We start from the raw sequence: 22,987 nt of genomic DNA on the forward strand, positions 1-22,987 counted from the left end.
TTGCTACATGTTTCAATTTCAGCTATCAAAGCAAATCGATCAATGCTATCATAAAGGTGTCCACTATTTCGCCGTGTCTACGCGCGAAATCTCAGCCTTGTCATTCGTAAAATATAATAGTTTCCCGTTTAAAAACTATTATAGCTTCGACATTTTTGTATCAGGATTTTCGTTTTGAAATGTTCTAAGGAATCTGCCTTTAAGAGGAAATACGATAGTTTTTGGACACGAACTTTAATGTTTCAATTTTGAACAAAAGATTCCCTCTTGTTCTACATTGCTGTAGGACTTTATTATTTAATTTTTTAACTTTACGGATTTCAAATAAAATTTTTTTTAGTCGTTTCTTTTTCCGAGTCGTAGTTTTCGATTCCAACTGCTTTTTCCAGGGAGACAAGAAATCAAGATAACAATTTTTCCTCTTTTCATTACATGAGGTATGTAGGTACTCGGTTTTACCACGAAGAAAATAACAAACACGGCTGTATATTCCGACGTATAAAATGACGATCAAAGCTAATGCGATATACTCTCTAACATGTGTCTAGAATGCAATGCTGCATTTACCGAAGCAGATGCTCTATGTAGAAAAAGTCCATAACGACTCGATTGTTGCCCCAATATTGATCTCTTTCGGCTTGAAAATTTTGAACTTTTCTCAAAAAAAAAAAAAAAAAGTATCGTGTGCACATGGGCACGGTTCATCTCAAAATGATGATGGCATCAATTAAAAACTAAGGTACCCGGTTTGGACCCGCCTATCCAGTTTTACCCTACTTTCTCCTATATTCAATTCTTATATCATATTACTTTTAATATGAATTATTATTAATGTTATACATCGCTGCAATCGCGTTCTACTTATGATTTTTTATAAACACCCCATACAGCGCTGAAGCTTGCAACAACATTGCTGCAACATTGCAATATTGCATATTGCAGTTTAATGTTGCAGAAATATTGCAAAGACATTATTTTACAATATAACTTTAGCAATGTTACAGCAACATTCCGAAAATATTACAAAAAAAGTATTCAATAATCGCTAGTTCATTCGTTTACCACTATGCGGCGCATGTTGCGCTATCTATTCCGCGTTTAATTTTTAGTCATGGTGATTATATAAAATTTACAAAGGGCGGCTAGTAAGATTAAAAAGATATAATAACTATTTTTGTTAATTTAAGTCGTATGATATGACCCCAATACAGGGGCTCAGACATTGGACTAAGAATTTTTTTAATAGTTTCCATTCTTATATAAAATCAAAAATTTGATAATAATTTTCTAATATGCAAGATACTTCAGATTTTAATAAATATATTTTGAGATTATATAAAGACAAGAAAGATGTGAAAAAAATGCGTAAATTCACCACAATCTTTTTGCATCCGGATATCTGAATATTTCGGATACAAAGAAATTGTGAATTTACACAATTACAAATTGAGTTTTTTCTTATTTCTCTTAGATATTCTCTGTCACTGAAGGAAGTCGAATGTGTACTGAAAAATTTACATTTTATAATTTCGTTATTATTATAATACAGAAAAACTATATACACGCTAGATCCTGACTCTTATAGGCCTAATTTCTTATTATTTTTTTCATATGTTAAGGGTATTATGTCGATAAATATACATAAAGCATTACTGCATATATATTATATTGCTATGTTGCTGCAATATTATATTGCAATATTTCTGTAGGCGGACATTTTACTGTTGCTGCAATATCATAACAACGTTGCAGCAACATTTCGCAATGTTTCTGCAATATTGCAATCTTGCAGAAAAATGTTGCTGCAATGTTATTGCAATCTTGCGGTGCTGTATGGGACATATTTGCACAATCAAATAATCTTGTCGTATTAATTAAACAGACGTTATTTTCGCTATAAAAATCTCTCTAAAAACGCGATTCTAATTGTAATTATCGGCAATAATGTGAGAAAAGATTTAATCGCGCGTCCATCTAACAGTTTACCGATTTCGATCGATTTATGAGAGCGCGTAACTATCATATGTTAACGGATTAACATCGTGGAAAAGCGCGCCAACGATAAGAATCGCGCATCGCAAGGGCAATGACTCATGAAGCGGCAAACGTGAAGCTGATTGTCCAGCTGACGCGTAAATACCCGCACATGTTTCCGTCAGGTGCATACGACAATGTGAGAATTCGTTCGTTGAACATCAGAATGAAGGAAGAAAGCCCGCAAATGCTGCCGAATCTGAAAATAGTGTCAATCTCGCGACAAGATCTGTAAACATGGAGGAAGAGATAAATGTATGAAAGAAGATTTTCGAAAAAGAATATTTCACAAATAATTACGCGCGCGATGAATTCAATAAATATTTCCAATTCATAAAAAATTATAAAAATAATATGCATTATGCAAACGTGTAATTTCTGTAATAAAATGCATCACACGTGCCTGAAAGAGACGAAGCGAATCATATTTTACTGTCTTTAGAATACATAAATTATTAGAATAGTCGAGATACGCGAACTATGTATTATTCATCACAGGCATGATTGGATAATTAGCAAAAAATAGTGCAAGGTGATCAAGTTAACCGTTGATTCGTTGTAGGACGGCGCGATCGATGGCTCTTTTTGTTCTAATTTTGTGAGTCACGTATCACGAGACTGCAAGCGAGCCATTATTCCGTGTAATAATTACTTGGTGACGTATCGTGTGTCTTTGTGTAAAATCGAATCTGCCGCAGCACTTTGTCGCTTGTTCCACCGGTTTTCTATTCCAATTTATGCAACAATCAAAGTTCGCTCGCGTCGAGAAATATCGAACTACACAGAAATATCTACGAAGAGGTCGAGAATTTATATTCGTATTAATTTTATGCAAATAAAATTCCTTGACCCTTCGTATTCCAAAAAAGGATTTTATCGTACAAATATTTTACCCTTCATATGCAATATGATAATTGGTTCGGAAAGTCTAATCTTCGCTATACTCGTCTGGAAAATATTCGGGGGCAAAAATGAAGATCTCTTATAGAAATTGGGAATTTTTAGATTCACGCACACAATTAGTTACGAAAAATTAACTTCCAAAAAATTTACGCTTCATTGTGAAATCCCATTCCGAGCGAAGAGAACAAGTCGCTTCCTTCTCGAAAGTGCTTCTTGCCGACATGCATCAGCGACCTGCCTTAATGCAACGTGCATATGTAATAGCGATTAGTGCGTGCCAGGGTACAATGACTTGGTAAGCGGTGAAATGCACGCAACCGAAGCATGTGTCCTCTTGAACATATGTCGCGTGACAACGTATGTATACGTGTTTATTTAAACTTGCTCATATTTATGGCATAGCCAACGTTGTAAGTTCGGCGCCAATAAAAAACGCGCTGTATCGTGATATATCATGGTAGCTTTAAAGGAACTCATAAAGATGACTTGAGATTTTAAAATATTTGGAATCATAAGAACCATAAAAAAAAAAATTGTAAAAATTTCAACTTATCGACAACTGTACTTCTAATCTTTTACCTTATCTCTGATAATATATTATCACGAACAGTATTTTTTATTGCGATAATATACTTTACTCGCTAAGAAATGTTATCTTCAACTCCATGAAATATAATTTATATTTAAAAAGAAAGATTTCGCACAATATGTGCGAAATAATTATAATATGACGTTTGTGAAAAATTATTGTTTTCTAACAGCGTATATAATCGACATTATTATAATATATTGGAGAAGCGGAAGGAATTTAGTCGCGTGAATAAATTAACTTTACGCTAGTGGCTGAGAAAGCATTTTTTTCGCACTTCAATGCAAAACTATAATTGGAATACAATGGATGTAGTTCGCATTGTGTTCCATTCGTATTGTTCGTCTGATGCATCGATACTACGGATTATTGATTTATTGTAATATTACACGTTTCTAATGTCATTTTCTGGAGACATCTGAAAAACAACGCGTTGCGAAATATTAATTTTAAAAATAACAATTACTGTTTAATCAATTAAATATAAAATAAAATTATACATAATTTTGATTTAAAATTTTATCTTCCTCAACATTTTGTAGATATTTATATGTATTAACTAACTTAATATACTTCTCAGTGATCTTCAATTTTCTCTATTTCATAGAATATTTATTTAAAATGAGCGATTTTTTATTATACATCGACGAGGTGACTTATTTTTCATTCGATAGCTTATCTCTTGTTGATCGATGTCCCACCAATGCTTGGAACAAAATCTGTAGTCGAATATTACCATCAGGTAGTGAGTTACTGGATTTTGTGGCAGGAATCTATTTTACCACAGCAAAGGGGCACTGACGTTTCTTTGTATCTTCCAACGACTGGTAACTAGAATTCATCAAATTTAAGAATATAAGTTTATTTTTCTTGCGTGTGATATATTTACATTGATAATTGTTCGTAACATGCATTGTTATACGAGTATAATCACAGTTCTGATAGTTTGATCGCTACACATAAATGTAAGAATGAATATTCGCGTATTTATAGCGAAACTGATACGTGTCACGAGTTCGTCAATTGATTTTCTTGGGCCTGTGCCTTCTTCGCTCTGTCCTTCTTTTTCAAGACTTTCATGTGCCTCGCACCTTTCAAATGTGCCTGCCATTGATTCTCTTCGACAAATATCTTCTCGCATACCTGGGAACATTAGATAAACAAAATTTTTTTTTATTTTGACGTTTAGAAAAATTCGACACAATTTTATTAAACAAGACACAAGAGAATTTTATAATATTAAGAGAATTTGACTGTCAAACGCGTATGATTCCGTTTTATGTATCTAAAATTCAACATAAATTAAGATTATTAAATTTCTATATTATTCGCGCAATATAATTTGCTGCATTTAAATTAGAATAAAACAAAATTATCACAAGTTGATATTATGAAAAACATCAAAAATTATTAAAATAATTATATATATAGCATATATATATAAATTTTTTTTCTATTACGATTTTGATTATGAATACATCGTAAATAAATTGTTAAGGCCATTTCTTCATTATTACCTCGCAATAGTGATATGCGTTTGTACTGCTGTCAGTAGTTTTTTGATTCTCGAAATCTTCATTCAATGGTCTCTGTTCGGGTTTTTCACCGCGTATTATTGCGGAAACGATCTCTGCTGCGGGTTCTAGGACGCGACTGTCCCATTTCGTCACGTCGGAGCAATCTAAAGAATAAATAGGAGGAACCTCGAAAAAAAAAAAGCAAAAAGCATGATTTATACTTTCCTCAAATTTAGTTACTTATGTATTCCGTAAAAAAGATGATTTATGATAAATTATAATGAATTGAAGTTATTTCAGACAATTTACTATTTACAATGCGAACACGTATATTGTTGATGAATGGAGCGAGCCAAATGAATTACCTGTCGATCGCCACGCCGAATCAGTCTGTTCATCACCCATTTATTTTGCTTCTTGGCATATCTCCTAGTGACGAGTTTTAAATCATCGATTCCTTGTTGTAATAATTTTTTCCCCTGTATAAATTTAAAATTTTACGAATATTAGTTATACATTATATACGATTTCTTTCTATTTTTCCTGATAATTTATGTCGTGTCGATGACTTTACTATCCAAAATCGGCTTACAAATTCAAAATTGTATGAAATAAAATATGCCGTGACAGAGTTTCCACTTTCTATTCAATATAAGAAAGTAATAAAATGAATTAAACATGTTTTATTTAATGTGCTTATATTATATGACAAAATATTTTAATAGTTTTATAAACATTCCTTAACACACAGTGCGTATGTATTATATAATACACGTGTTCTTATATGAAATGTTTATATATATACATATATATATATATATATATATATATATATATATATATATATATATATACACATATCTTTTATATTCTACGAACTATATCGAATAAAATGAACGATACAACCGCAGAGCTAGACTGTCGCAAATCGCGCGATACACCTTAATGGTGTAGAAAAAGAGCTGGGGATCTCCCGGAGCTGAAACAGCTGCTCAGAAACGATCGCGCCATCTGCCACAGTCGACTTACCTTGTCGCTCGCGCGCCCCTCTTCGGACAGTATGAGATAAGGATGAAACTCCTTGAAGCCGATACTCTGAAAGATGCCTTTCGTGTAATCGGGTAATCTGGAATGTAAACACTCTCTCTTAGATCGCGCGTCCACCGGTCCTACCTTCCTCGTCGTTTCGATGGGGTTCTCGCTTTTTCCCTTCCTATCCCCCTCATCTATTTCGTTTTATCGTTCAAGCGCCACTAATGCTAATCGATTAATCAAGATCCCTCCTCTGACCTTCAATCGGGATATTGTACCTGGCATACCAATCGTACATTTGAAGAAATTGCGCGCCATGTATTTATCGGCTTTTAAATGCGGATAGCTTTTTAAAATTCGGTCTTAACATCTTTATTTAATACGAATATTTACGCTTTATCTTGGATGTGGCAAAAAATACGTAGAACTTCCAATCTTATGATAAAAAGAGAGAGAGAGAGAGAGAGAGAGAGAGAGGGGGGGGGGGGGACAGAGACATGCATACACAGAGAGAGAAAAAAAGATAAACTTTTCTAGTATCGATATATTATACGAAGTGAGATTGCAACAGCAATGAATAATTTTTCACCATATAAGGAAACATTTTAAATTGAAAAATATATTGGAAAAAAAAATTGGAAATAAAAAATTATTAATCACCCAATATTGATGAGATTAATCAGCGAGCAATGCATGAACTTGTGTAACAAATGTTAAAGTTGCTAAATTACTAAATTACTTGTCATGTGTACTATACGCATTAAATGACATTTTCATGTGATAACTCTTCTTAGAATATAATATTAGAAATTTTAATTATGCACGTTATTTACTGATTAAGCAACATAAGATTGGTTAAAGTCAAAATTAATGGCAATAGACGGTTTCAAAACCAGATAAACTATATCGCACAGAGATAATATTACATGAAGAGAATTTCAGGCTTCTTAGTGGTCCGATAGTCATAATTACATAACGCAATGTCGTTCAGGGCAGAGGAAGTGCAAAGATAACACATTGATAATTACTTTTATTTTTGACCACACAGTCATTATATTGCAACATTGTATAATATGACATGTAATATCGTCTGAAAGTTGATTAACATGTTTACATATGTGGCAATCGAATTAAAGTTCAATTGTAAATTTAGCAGATGTATCGTTATCTCGAGCACAATTCGCTAATATGTAAAACGGCCATCGAAGCAAGATGTATAAATAATGCCCCAGGCGCACTATTGAATGAACAAAATGATAATAAACTAATGGAAATGTGTAATTTTTATTTTATTTTATTTTTTACGATATTATAAATCATATTACAAAATGTTTTCATGTCGCATTATGTCGCGAATTTCGTTGAGCTTTCTTGATTCCATTTACTTTTTATCGGTACGTAATTATTATATGAAACGCTAAATGTGTTTCCCAAGTGCTAAAACTCACTGTTCATCCGGCGACTGTTAATCCGTTGACAGAATTAGGTGCCTGTCAATCAACGTTGCTTTATTTAGAAAAACATCATGTATCGCAAATGTGTGTATATAAGCTGGATAATACTTGGAATAAATATTAAGAGATTGCCAATCTCGTCAGCGAATTCTAGTCGTCTAGATTAACTGATTTAAGATTGTTCGAACGATACGCCTTCATTTTTGCGCGCGAAATCTTATCACGCGCGTCCGATTAACAATCGGGCGGTGTAACGTCTCGCTCGGTGTAACGTCAACTTACAACGTGCGACGGGAAAAAGTCGGCGACGCTATCGTCGGCGCGACTCGCCGGTTCGCACACGTGTCAATGCCAAATGCATGCCGGCGTCGAGAAATTAAGATTCATGACCCTGCGCACCGCGCGCCATACGTTTTTGCTGGCTGCCCTGGCATTTCAATTCTTAAACCTCGAAATCGATTCCGCAACGTGTACTGTGAATAAAATCGATCGTATAAATGGAATCGAGAGATACTTTTTACCCCTCCAATCTTAAATATTGATATTTGCACTTGGGTTTTTTTTTTTTTTTTTTTTTCTTCCGCAGCCTCTGCATTTTTCTTGTACTTTCTCATATATTAGGTGTACAACTTTGCTTCCGCCGTTTTCCTATAGATGGCTTTAGCGGTAAGCAGTGGTCGAAATAAATAGATCATAGACGTCATGCGATAAACTTGGGCATCTGTCAACATAACCCCATAGAAACATTAGTCGATTTGTGTCCGCGTCATAAAGTTATTCTCGATTGAAAATGTCAGTTTACGAGCCAAATTCTCGTCATTTGCGGGAGGTTTTAATTTTCTGCTTCAATATGAAGAAATCTGCGGCTGAGGCTCATCGAATGCTCTCAAATACTTATGGCGAAGCCGCAATTAGCGAAAGAACGTGTCGTGAGGTGCTTTCAACGCTTCAAGAACGGTGATTATCACGTCGAAGACCGGCATAGCGGTGGAAGAGAGAAGGTTTTCGAAGATGCAGAATTGGAGGCATTACTTAACGAAGACTCGAGTCAAAGTCAAAATGAATTGGCACGATCATTAGGAGTGGACAATACTTTGAATCATAAATGTATAACCAGTTTTTTAACAATAAAGCCTCGAATTTCGGGAAAAAAACGGCGGAAGCAAAGTTGTACACCTAATACTTTGCCAGTATCGAATGCACATATTTGTTTTGTGATAATAAATTTCAATTTTTTATGAAACGTATCTTTTTTTAACGATTACGGATATGTAAGATATAAAAATTATTTATTCAATTTCTTATTATTAAATGTTCTCCTTCTTTGCACGCGATATATCGACACGTACAAATGAAGAAAGAAGAAAAGTAGCACTATTTATTTCCAGAAAGAGAAAGAGAGAGAAATTAACGCTATTCATAAAATCTTAAGAAATAACGAGACTCGTTTTCACACTCTTAAGTAATTTCAACATTTTTACTCAAAGCAAGTACGATAATGATAATAATAAAATACTGATAATAGTCACACGATGATATTTAACGATGGAGATTACAAGCCGCAGCTGTGGTAGCAGCAATGATAGTACTTGTGCGCCAGTAACAAAATGTTAGAGTTTGTAATTAAGATAACGATAGAATGTCAGTAATCAGTGTCGCGTTCCCCCCTCGTAGCTGCACTAAAATATTTTTACAACTTGTTGCCAGGCAACTAATATATATATATATACTGCACGCATATAATATTACATTTTCTCTATCACAAAATAAAGAAGTATTGCCACGCGAGATAATTCGCTGCTATTGGTAGCATTTATGATCTTCGTGAAATGGAACCACGCTATCTTTTTTCTCCTCCGTTTATATTTTTCTTATTCGACATCTATCGCGATCAAAATGGCCAAACGCGAATGATGAACGTGTGACGAAAACCAGACCAAAAAAAAAAAAAAAAAAAAAAAAAAAAAATTAAAGCTGCAAATTTTCGCAAGAATTATTCGTTAATATTCGCTCATTAACATACGGATGAAAGTTTAAGATACTATAAAAATCTATGTCGAAGTGAACTTTCACCGATAAACTTTCATAGACTTTTAATTAAGGAGTTCACGCAAAGACGGGAAAAATACATTTAATTATGCAATTCTCTCTCACTCTCTCTCTCTCTCTCCCTTCGCTTCTAAAGAGATCACTATTTTACAAATTTTCTTATTTCTTATGGAATTATTTTTTAAATATATTTACTCATATTTCATAATGTGTTTTCTTTTAGAAAGATATAAAGTTACGCGCGTTTTAACGTAAATCAATTTCCTTCAAATCTTCCTAGAAACAATTTGATTTTTTATGAGGAAGTGCATCCTGCGACAAATTCAAATTCTTCCTCTGAATCAGTTGTGCTTATTTGGCTAATGAATTCTCCGATCGCGTGAATTTTCTTCATACATCTCTTAGCTCTTTTAAACGATCATTATTTTATTGCCTTCGTAATATCTTTTTTTTTTCTGTGATTTATAATGTCTATCTTTTCTCATTTTTTTTTTCTCTCTCGACATTTTATTCTGCGTTTTTCTTTTATGTTGAAATTGTAATCATATTTTTCTTTTTGTACTAAAGGGATATCTTTCCCGTTTATAAATAAATAAATAAATTTTTTCTCGAAATATTATATACCACATAGACTCAAGTACATTCTTTTTCAAGAGAACTTTTTAACTATCAATCAATTTTAATCTTATTTTCTTTTTTTTTCCAAATCTTTTCAGATATGAGCGACAAATCTATAAATGGTATCAATACAGTCACAAGCTTCAGCCGGAGGCGATCGATAATAACACGAGGGATTCCGCTTGTCAGTGATGTGTATTCCACAATTCTCCAATCTTTCAATCCAAGGCCGATCGATCTACACCGATGTCGCTGGCTCGCCACGACGGTCACGATAATAAGATTATGTATGCTACATTGCGCACGATTACGCCATTAACGGCATCCTTGCGAGTTAACAGAGCGTAATACAATAGCGCCGTATTACTTTCTGACGCATGATTGTCGCGGTAATCGTCTATCGCCATTATGATAGCTCTTTCGACATTGTTACAATCGATCGTCTATTTGAACGATGGACATGCTCATCTCCCTTGAGAAATCGTCGGTATTAGCATCGAGAGATCAAACATACTAATCTTTGACCGTTGCTTGTGATTCATCGATCAAATATATAAATACTTCTTTTATGCAACCGGGATTAATCATGCATCTATGATAATTTTATGCGCGGTAATTGTAATTGCAATTGTACGAAGTAATCGAGTATCATGAAACACAGATTTCTATCGATGGTATTGAAGCAAAGGAGATGTACATCTTCGAGAGTAAATACTTCTAAAGATTTATTTACATAATATGCAATGAGAAAATTACTCGTGATTAATACGATAATTATTTGCGATCCATCGAATCCATTTGTCATTTTTATCTCAATATTATTTCTACTGTCAAGAATAATAATTGTAATTGACAAACGAATATGTAACGTACAGAAAATATTTAATTTTCCACCTACATAGTTGTGATAAACCTTATCTTAATTATTACTTGATTATCTTGATTCATCGATGATCTAACGATGAGGAGACATTTATCTGCTGGATATACAGCTGCCATGAATAAGAGTTACATCCTTACAATGATAAAATATCAAGCGATAGTATAAAGAATTAAATACTTTGCAGAGAAGAAAGACTAATATCTAATAATTTTATAGATAAATCGTATTTATTAAAGAATGTATTAAAGAATGTAGGACTGGATATCTAAAATATATTGAAATTTTCGATATTTATCAAGTGTCGATAAAATGAAAAATATCTTCTCGCGTTTGATATTTGGATTATACTACTTTTATGTTCCAATTTGATCGCCGTCTATCAATAATCGATCGTTATGAAAGACGTGACAAGATAATATCAAAGATTAAAAATGAATTGGAAACCATTACAAATCAATTATCTATCTATCTATCTTTGTTACAAATCAATAGTTCATCTATTCATATTTATTTATCAATTTTGCCTCAATTATTTTATCAATAATATTTCTATAATAATAACAATTGGAATTTTTATAATATAAAGCGAATATCGATATCTTATATACACACGTATATGGTGCATTCCACGTGTCCAGAGGTCCACCTAAAAATGAACTGCTTGGGATTTTTAAAATGATCATGAAAACATGTTAGTGCACATATTGTATAAGGTTAAAGGTAAAAAAAATAAGTATTATACGCCTTGCATCCAAGGTATTGGGGAGGTAGGTCGTTTTAAGAAATTTTTCTTTTTTTGACATTTATAGCTAAAATTATAAAATATACAAAATTTTGATAGACATGAATTTTTTAGGATTTTTCCCGTACTTTCAGATAAGAAAGTTAATTTCAGTGAGAAAAATTTAATAGTATGAGAAATATCAATTTTTTAGTTTCAAGTAAATAAATGAAAAATTATATCCACTTTTAAAAATCTGAAAAAATTCTCAAAAATACTCCAATATGTGTAGAATATGGCACCATAAAGGAAATTTTGGGATCGCAATGGGGTCCACTCGTAAGCGAATATTTTTTTCCAAAACAAAATTGGAATTTCAGCCAAATTTCAACCAAAAACTCGATCATATCAATTTTTTTTAATTATTCTAATTATTTAATACTATATAAATAATATATTTTTAATAAATAACTATAAAATGAAAAATAGTTCTGGAGACTTTGCGTTTTATATTTTTTAGACTCATTTATTTCCTTTTTTTTTCTTTTTTTTTGGAAGAAGTCTTGTTCCTTGTCAAAACTAAATTCTTTTAAAACCAATTGATCTTCGCTCGCAGGAATAATCGTATGATATTTTAATGTCCCCTGAATAGTTTTTGCTAATGTAAATCTTGATTCCAAAAACTTACTTAATTTGTCATGATTTGTTTTCGAACTAAATAAAATTGTTGTCTCTTTCAGATTATTTTTGGCCCACGTGTAAAATGTCTCAGCATTGAGGATTACACTTCCTTGCAAACTAGCTTTTCTTGCTAGTCGTTTTAAATTTCCACCAATACCATCACAAGGACCTTTCCCATGTGCTGTGGCAAAGAAGTGCCATTCTGACGTGATACCAAAAAAATCACGCGCATGGTAAAGCAAATTATGCAAATTGTATTTATTTTTATAATTGAGCAATAATACATTAAAAAATTAACTGTAAAAGGAAGTATCTTAAAAAATCTATTTGTTTTATATTGATTTGGCTGAAATTCCAATTTTGTTTTGGAAAAAATATTCGTTTACGAGTGGATCCCATTGCGATCCCAAAATTTCCTTTATGGTACCATATTCTACATATATTGGAGTATTTTTGAGAATTTTTTCAGATTTTTAAAAGTGGATATAATTTTTCATTTATTTACTTGAAACTAAAAAATTGATATTTCTCATACTATTAAATTTTTCTCACTAAAATTAACTTTTTTATCTGAAAGTATGGGGAAAAATCCTAAAAAATTCATGTCTATCAAAATTTTGTATATTTTATAATTTTAGCTATAAATGTCAAAAAAAGAAAAATTTCTTAAAACGACCTACCTCCCCAATACCTTGGATGCAAGGCGTATAATACTTTTTTTTTTTACCTTTAACCTTATACAATATGTGCACTAACATGTTTTCATGATCATTTTAAAAATTCCAAGCAGTTCATTTTTAGGTGGACTTCTGACACGTGGAATGCACCATATATATTTATTGTATTTCTTCATCCATAGTTTTTTTATATATTTATAATCTACATCCATTTTTTTACTCCCGACTGCTGCCAATCGCAGGTTGACGAAAAACGGCGGGAGTTTGACCGAGCTCAGATCGGTTGACGTTTTGGTTGAGGACAATTACAGTATAGTTTGATATCATCTTTTGCACATAAGTTTCTTATTAATCGAGGAAAGTTTAAAGCATATAATTATTGTTATTTAGGCTATTAAAAAAAAGTGAAAAAACAATATGATCTCGTCTACGCGTCCTCTCATTGGCTGCCGACTGTATCTAAGAAGCAAAATGATTCACCAATAAGATTCGTTCTGAGCATCTGCATAGGGAACTTTAGTAACTTACTGAGGATATCTCGAAGTGATAATGGTGGGAATAAACATTACACATGACCTCAATCTGTCATACACAAAGTGTCAATAATTAATATCGTGAGAGAGAAGACTTTTCTATGATGTTATCATTTATTAGTGTTTCACTTTTCATTTTATTAGTGTTTCACTTTTTATTATGACTCTGCATTTTATATATTTGTTTGCGTAACTATAATTATGGCTTTGTTTCTAGTTTTTTTTTATCCCATCGATTATATCGATCATAATTTTAATGTTAAAATACTGTAAAATATTGTACTTTCTAGAGAAAATAATTTAATTAATGAAAACTTGTCACTATGTTCATTGTTTAACTAAGTTAAATGAATATTTAACTGGCAGTTTAACTTAACTCCGCTAGATTGTGTAGCGGTACGCCTTGTCTAGGAAAACTGAAACCTAACTCGCGTACCATCATCCCATATACTTGTTCTCTTTCTCTATTAATAGAGAATAAAAGAAGATATCATTAGCAGATAATTATTAACATATATCTCATTATTGTTAAAATGATAATATTTAAATTCTGAGTAAATTGCAATTATTACATTATACAAACGATCGTTAACATCTTACAACTTCCTGTCTAAAACAACCGCGATATCCTTCTACGGAAAAAAATTAGCTAACTTTTAGCTGCATCTTATAAATTCATTTATTCTTATTTTTACGCGCAAAAAGAATATACATCAAACTATATTTCATATACTACGAGTATACTATCATATTTTAAAAATCAGTGCACAATTATTATTTATTATACCTGATTGATCATTATTAGCGTAAGAGCATTTGTAATAAGCGATACCATTAGTCATCTTCAGCTTAAATTATTTCATAATTGTATGAGAAGGAGATAATGTTATATTTGAGTCGTAATAATTTGTATACGATCAGCTATATTATCTCTCTTAGTTATTTATTTACTTACTGTTGAAAGGTGTCATCTCTCGAGACAAACATGCGAACACGCAGATATTTGAGAATCTAATTAATCTTACTTCTCATCTCTTCCTTTAATTTGATCCGGTCCACCAGTTCCTCGTTACGTGCCACGTATTGCACATGCGATTGCAAATTGCACCGCCGGCGTATAATTTGCATAGCCATCGCGGCGGATGCATCGTCGCGCCGCGTGCGCGTGTATACACGCGGACGGACGGCAATAATTAGCGATAATGATATATAATAAGCATCGATCGCGGAAGGCGCGGCGTCCTTCCTTCTGATAAGAAATTTTATTCGCTCTAAGGTGGGAAAAATTAGGGAGCGGTATCGTCGCCGGCGAGCGAACGCGGAGAGAAATCGCGGACCACGAAACCGTGCCCGACAGTGCGCGCGCGCGCGCGAGAGAGAGAGAGAGAGAGAGAGAGAGAGAGAAAAACGGGCGCTGTGTGACTGATAACCGAAACTGGATCTACCTAACGCCCGTATCCTGTTATATAACAGCATCGATAAGAGGAACGTCGCACGCGATGCGACGAGGAACGCGACCGACCGCGCCTACCAGCTGGAAAGAATCGCGGAGCGATTCTCGTCCGATACTCGTTTCTCGCACCATTTCTCTCCGCCGATCGTATCGGTTATGAGAGAGCTGTGCGATCAATTTTATTAACGTTCTAAATGAAAACGAAAATGACGATCCGAGAGTGGTAAACTTTGAAATTAACTACCAGATGCACGTATTCATAAAAAATAAATGACTGAAGTCTAGATTTTATTTCTAGTTTGTAAGATTAAATAACATAATTTTTAATTATTCTGTCGTATATAAATGTACAGTCGGTTATAGTTGATACGTACCATCACGATGTTGATAATTTATCCCTAATGTTGTCTATGCGTTAATATATGCGAATAATTGAATTAATTAAACCTTTCGAAATTCAAAATAAGAAAGAGATAAAAATAATTAAAGAGATATCTCGCGGATAATTTTACAATAATAATTTTACATCACTGGTGATTTACTAAAGCGATAAAGACACCAAAACGCGTATGACCATATCATCTATATACAGGGTGTTCCATTTTAAAGGGCCCACTCAAATATCTCGGAAACACTGCGTTAAATCGAAAAATGTTTCAAGCAAAAGTTGTGTGACTTCAAGGGGGCCATAAGATGGTGACAATGATTTGATCTTGGAAAATCATTTGAAGGTCATGTGAAGGTCAACTTTAAAATCTTAAATGGAAATCCCCATTTTTTATTTAGTATTCTTGTAGCTGACATCGAGAGCTTTCCAAAACACTATAATAAAGTATTTTTTTATTAAGTACTTTTTGAGTTATTTTATATTTTAATCTGATATATTTTGATATAAAAAATTAAATATCTCGTAAAATATTTAGTTTTTGATAATCTTACCGTAATACTTCTATGTACAGAATAATGAGACAAATCAATTAGTATTAAAAAAAAAAAAAAAATGTTTTTAAGAAAATTATTTACTATGTATTTTTTTAAACAATTATTTGTTTTTTTTTGGCACTAATTAATTTGTCTTATTATTCTGTACATAAAAGTATTACGGTAAAATGATCGAAAACTGAATATTTTACGAGATATTTTCTTTTTTATATCAAAATATGTCAGATTAAAATATAAAATAACTCAAAAAATACTTAATGAAAAAATACTTTATTATAGCGTTTTGGAAAGCTCTCGATGTCAGCTACAAGAATACTAAATAAAAAATGGGGGTTTCCATTTAAGATTTTAAAGTTGACCTTCACACGACCTTCAAATGATTTTCCAAGGTCAAATCATTGTCACCATCTTATTGGCCCCCATGAAGCCACACAACTTTTGTTTGAAACATTTTTCGATTTAACGCAGTGTCTCTGAGATATTTAAATGGGTCCTTTAAAATGGGACACTCTGTATATACAATATATGCAAATATATTAAATATTAATTAAACCTTTGAAAATCTCTAAATAAGAAAGAGATAAAAAATAATGAAAAATATCGCGCATAACTTTATAATAATAATTTTACACTATTGCGCGGTTTACCAAGGAGATAAAACACGCGCGTGAGAATCACAATTAATCATGTAATTAATTTTATCAGAAGCCCATTATATTGCGGTATGAGAGTTTTAATATGTTTACCACCCCCCCCCCCCCGGGCGAGTGCAATTTTTTTCTCCGTTACGATTTCATCTGTATCGCGCGATCACGAAACTATTTCGCAAACGTGCAAATCTCGGAGACGGCTCGAGGCGATTCATCCGCGTGTACGCGAACACGGATAATACAAACGGTACGGCAATAAACGCGAGCGTGACCGATGCCCCTCTATTTGCATTGCACGACTTTCCCGCTATTATCACCATACAATAACACAGATCTTGGCAAAGGAAGAGAATGCCGAATATCGCCGCAATGCTCGCCTGACGCCCGATAGAAACGGTTTGACCCAGATTCGGCGTGCAGATTATCGATTTATGTGAATTCGTGTGGAAAATAGCATACATTTTGACAGCAGAATATCGTCAAAAAGGGTTACAGCAGGGCGGCACCGTGGAAAGTAAAAAAAAAAAAAAAAAAAAAGAAAAAAAAAGCCAACCACCATGCGTTGTTTCGCGGGCGACAACAATTAAATGATAATCAAATTCGTATTTATCCCCACTCTTCAATCTGTACCCTCGTAAGCAGTAAATTAAAGATGTTACGTAATCGTTGTTTCACATCATCCCTTTTATTAAAATTATATCGCTGCGATTCTTATAAAAAGTTGACGTGGTACAAATTAAAAAAGTCAATTCTATCCTATTATATTTTATTAATTATTTAATTAATTTTCGAAAACACTCAAGTAGATCGTAAGATCTCAATTTTCTCTCCCATCCTATTCGTCACGTGTCAAACTTGGAACACCAGGCCGCTTAGAAATTAATTTCGCCCGCTGTAGGTGACAGAGAATTTTCGAAATTCTGAAGCGAGGAAACGAATTAAGAACGATCAATCGACTTCGCGCGACCGGCAAACATCGCGGATGTTATCGCGTGCTAATGACAATAGGTTCCCTTCTTCGCGCTGATTCTCTTTGCGAAGGAAACGCGCGCGCAGGAACGATAAGCGAAATATTTCGCGACGGCTATCAGATTCTTGCGGAATCCGATGACGCGATGTGAAACGTCGGTCGGATCTTTCTCTCTCTCTCTCTCTCTCTCGACGTGAAACGTGGCAAATAAACTGAGAATCGAGATTTGCGACCGACCGCAGAGTTCCGTGATTTAATGCGATCGCCTGCTTGCTTGCGTGCGCGAGCGACTTTAAAAATTATTCCCTGTTAAACAACAAAACTTAACGAACCCGTAATGAATATATAGTACGTGTATTCCAATTTAATATTGATGCTGCATAAATGAAGCATGCGTGAATAGGTATTTGAATAGTATTATCGTGAACAATAGTTAAACAGACATTAATAGAGAAATAATATGTTGACGATCAATATCAGATCCAATTAAATTATAATTTTAAGACCTTCCTGTTTTGTTACAGAATCTCATTCAATCTTTGCGATAAAATTGTAAAGAAAACAATATATAAAACATTCTCAACTTGTATATATACAGGGTGTCCCATTTTAATCTCCTCAGGCAAATATCTCAAAAACCAAGCCCGGAAGAGAAAAATGTTTCAGACAAAAGTTGTTTGGTTTCGAGGGGGCCATAAGATGATACCATTGGTTTGACCTTGGAAAATCATTTGAAGGTCATGTGAAGGTCAACTTTAAAATCTTAAATGGAAACATTTTTTATTTAGTATTCTTGTGACATCGAGAGCTTTCCAAAACACTATAATAAAGTATTTTTTCATTAAGTACTTTTTGAGTTATTTTATATTTTAATCTGACATATTTTGATATAAAAAATTAAATATCTCGTAAAATATTTAGTTTTTGATAATCTTATCGTAATACTTCTATGTACAGAATAATGAGACAAATCAATTAGTATCAAAAAAAAAATTGTTTTTAAGAAAATTGTTTACTATGTATTTTTTTAAACAATTATTTGTTTTTTTTGGCACTAATTAATTTGTCTTATTATTCTGTACATAAAAGTATTACGGTAAAATTATCGAAAACTGAATATTTTACGAAACATTTTATTTTTTATATCAAAATATGTCAGATTAAAATATAAAATAACTCAAAAAGTACTTAATGAAAAAATACTTTATTATAGCGTTTTGGAAAGCTCTCGAAGTCAGCTACAAGAATACTAAATAAAAAATGGGGGTTTCCATTTAAGATTTTAAAGTTGACCTTCACATGACCTTCAAATGATTTTCCAAGGTCAAATCATTGTCACCATCTTATGGCCCCCTCGAAACCAAACAACTTTTGTCTGAAACATTTTTCTCTTCCGGGCTTGGTTTTTGAGATATTTGCCTGAGGAGATTAAAATGGGATACCCTGTATATATATATATATATATATATATATATATATATATATATACATATATAACAAGCACCAACATAAATGTACGATACGTCAGACAAAAATGTGCAATGTATTTATAATGTGATGCGATGCGCAAAGTGGTAACATTATCTTATTGTGTAATATGCGTTACTTTTTCCATTCCTTTCTAGGAAAAGGCAACGTCAGCTTTCGTGCATCAAATATGCGAAATAGATTAATTAAAATCGTACTGGGAAATTATTAAAAGATCGTAAACTTTTTTCTCTTTGAAAAAAGTTTGTCTTTTGGTTAATTCGAGTATAATTAAAGAAATACATTTTCTTTATTAAATGCCTATAATATAAACTGAATTAAAAAAAAACAACACACACACACACACACACACACACCTGAATCACAAATTCGTCAAAGAATCTCAACAGAAAAATAATTTCCTGTGAGAGATTGTTATGTATGTATATCCACGTGAAAGAAAATTAAGAAAAGTAATAATTCTAATTAAATTAAATTTTCTACATTCGTATATTATACAGGATGTTCCCAATTTAAACGGCAAAACTTCAAGAGCGTGTAGGAGACCGAAAAACTAAGACAAGAAATCCTTTAGAGGTTTGCTCGTTTTTGCTCCATTTTAGAGAAAATCGCAAAAATTCAATCACTGTGTCAATCTGATTGTCAGTTGCTCTCTTCATTGGCACCGAATAAACTTTCTGCTTCAAAGTTCCTTACATATGTATACATTTGTTGTTATCCTTTACGATGCCAATCAATTCAAGAGAGCAATTAAGAGACCGAATCATAGATGCAGCGCACCAAATATCACTAGAACAATGTCTAGCTGCAATTAACGAGATCGATGCTAGATGTAATGCTTGGATTGTTGCAAGAGGGCAAGATTTTGAACAATATCTGCATTAAATAAATGATAACATAGATAAAATATAGATAAATAAGTAAGAAAACGAAAACCTGTTTTGTTTCTTCTTTTGTGATTTTCTCCAAAATGGAGGAAAAACGAGCAAATCTCTAAAGGACTCCTCTGCCTTAGCTTTTCGGTCCTGAAGTTTTGCCATTTAAATTGAAGTCACCCTGTTTATATTAAAATATTTATAAATTTATTTCTATGTATATAATTTTGAGTTCCTAGATCACGCTAAATTATAAAAACAGTGCAACTTCTTTTGCGCATTGTAAAGACAGTTACGCGAACTGTTACACGTAAACTCGAAGCTAACTAATGTCTTTTCTGACTGTTCGGGTTCGATTTCTTACTAACTTTTGGCTTGCGATCAAGAAACTTCTACTTCGATACCGTTTCCTTCCACGAATGAACTTTTGCCACGCTATTATTTATCACCCGTGTGGCGCATTGCTACTGGTCGTGATAAATTAATTAGTTTTCAGACCGCACTTTCTTCCCTCTCGATTTGTCTGTCGTAATCGCGACACATGATATTTTCCCATTGCTTTTTCTTCACTTTTTCTCTGCTCTACCGCTTGTGTTATATTTTCTCATAATCAATTTTACCTGTCACATCTGATACATCAATTATAATAAAATATTTCATATTTACCGTTCTTATCCACTACGCTCTATTGCCTCTAGCATCGCATTTCTACAATCAATGATTCAGTTTTTTACACTTCGAATAATACAATATATTCATCATATTTGCGATTAACTAGGACATAATTTGAATTTACTCGCTTAAAACACGAATATGTTTGATTTTGAATTCTCGAATCTCTCCTACTCGTGTCGTGTGAACTAGACTGTAATTTTTCCATCAAATACATCAACTTGAGTTGATTACATATTGTATTTATCTTGAAGTTAACCACATATTTGCACATGAAAAATATGCCTATCCCTACGTCAGTCAAGTTGCTAATTACGCCGTTCAATTACCATGGTTCGCCGAGTAATTAGCATTCCGCACTGTCACGTCCTCTACTTCTATGAGACGGTGAAAATTCAGAGTCGATACTGGTTATGGGAAAAACCGTGTTTCGATTATCTATGGAAGAGAGGAGGAGGAGGAGGAGGAGGAATGGAAGAGGCGGCAGCTCATTAAATTGTGATTAATTTTCGGTCCAACAATGGGCATACATAATCGCGCGCGCTCTCGTGCTTTTCCTCGCGGCTGGCTACTTCCTTTATTTTCACACCGACATCCGGCCGCAACTTCCGGAAACGAGTAAGGCGAAGCGTGTAGGCCCCATTCATAAAGCATGTCTGCATTAGCGGCAATATAAGAGCAATCGTCGGATCATACGTGCTTCGCCGACACGGTACGCGTGCATTCGATAAGATACAGATAAGACATATGGAAATTAAGTTTTCCTTTTTAATTTTCAACTACAATTATATAATAGAAAAAGTCAAATAAAAAGGAAAGTATGTCGGGAGTTTGTTCCTTCTTTTACATTACAAAAAAATACAGAGTGAGAGAGAAAGAGAAGAATGAGAAAGAGGGAGAATATAAAGGAAGATTAAAAAATCTAAAATTCTAGTCCAATTATTTTAAATCAGAAACTTTTTCATTTAACGCTTCTTCGTACTTATACATTGGTATTCATATATTTTATTTATACAATTTGTATTGCGATGTTTTAATCTTCTTCGTCTTTAAGATAGATCGATCAAATTCTTTGCAATTGAAATAGACATTGTAATGTTAAAATCCGTGTATTATCATATAATTATATTTTTCATCGTTAGAGTAATTATTTATACGCTAACTATTTTTTCCTTATCCGTTTGTCGTGTAAAACGATTATAATCTGACGTTTTTATTACCTTTTCATTACTTATTTAATGCTTATTTTACGAAGGTATCTAATATAAAATGCTAAAATTTGTATGCAATCTTTCATCTAGAGCAAATTTTAACTTGATCAAAAAATTTATAAATAAAAATAGCTTCCCGACGATTTGTATATAAATCGTTAAAATTTGTGTGCAATCTTCCATTTGAACAGAGCAAATTTTAACTTGATCAAAAAATCTATAAATAAAGAATAAAAATAGTTTCCCGACTAGTATATAAATCGCGCGGTAAGACGTACTCGAAAAATAAAATGCTGTTAAAAAAGTTTATCGAAATTTCTGTAACCAAAGAAATAAATAAAATTGTCTCGAAGATAAATGGCATGTCTAATGAACAGAATTACGTGTATTGGGACGAATATTCGAGAGATTTCATTTATCACGACAAATCACACGATAAGCGCTACAACTTCGCATACTGATTCACTCGTTATCCTTGACGCATTTCCATATATATTTTCTATTTGCAATAAGGAAATTTTATTTATTATGTTCGCAAAGTTCCCTCAGAAAAAAAGATGCTAATCGGTACCGATTGAAATCAGTGAAGTCCCGCCTCAATTCAAATAATATTTCTGAGTACTATTTCGTAATATAATCGTTATTTGAATATTGATCATAATTTACATCACAAATCCGATACGCATGCAATTTAATATCTCCATTTTGATGTTTAAGCCGAATGGAAATCCCTCTTTAGAGACAAATATGTCTATAATTTTCTTATTCACAGATTATTTCCAAATATTTAAACATTTGTTTGATCACAATCGTATTTTTATAAGAGTTATGGAGGGGGAAAAGTAAAATCAAAAATGTAATTTTTCTTGAAAACGACTGAGCCGATTTTTATGGAAAAAATATATATTACGGAGATCATAAAACAATTGTTTAAAAGAATTAAAATATTTTTCTGACCAAAAGAAACAGGTAAACAAATTTTTGAATCCTCTTTCAATTTTTTTTTTAGGGAGATAAATCAGAGTCTAATAATAG

At 32.8% G+C, this 22,987-nt stretch overlaps 1 protein-coding gene across 1 annotated transcript in view; it reads right to left on the reverse strand.

Annotated features, from left to right (window-relative positions):
• Positions 1-4,111: 4,111 nt before the first annotated feature.
• LOC138941603 (tRNA dimethylallyltransferase) overlaps positions 4,112-22,987 on the reverse strand; it is an 84,622-nt gene continuing 65,746 nt past the window's right edge. The window contains exons 6-9 of the mRNA XM_070311432.1: positions 6,073-6,169; positions 5,409-5,522; positions 5,044-5,229; positions 4,112-4,669 (exon numbers count right to left, since the gene is read on the reverse strand). Coding sequence (XP_070167533.1) covers positions 4,535-4,669; positions 5,044-5,229; positions 5,409-5,522; positions 6,073-6,169 — 532 coding nt within the window. The 3' untranslated portion in view covers positions 4,112-4,534. The remainder of the gene's footprint in view (positions 4,670-5,043; positions 5,230-5,408; positions 5,523-6,072; positions 6,170-22,987) is intronic.

Source organism: Polyergus mexicanus, unplaced genomic scaffold (genome assembly GCF_030449975.1).
Source record: "Polyergus mexicanus isolate NDT 795.1 unplaced genomic scaffold, iyPolMexi1.0 SCAF_19, whole genome shotgun sequence".
Classification (NCBI taxonomy): domain Eukaryota; kingdom Metazoa; phylum Arthropoda; class Insecta; order Hymenoptera; family Formicidae; genus Polyergus; species Polyergus mexicanus.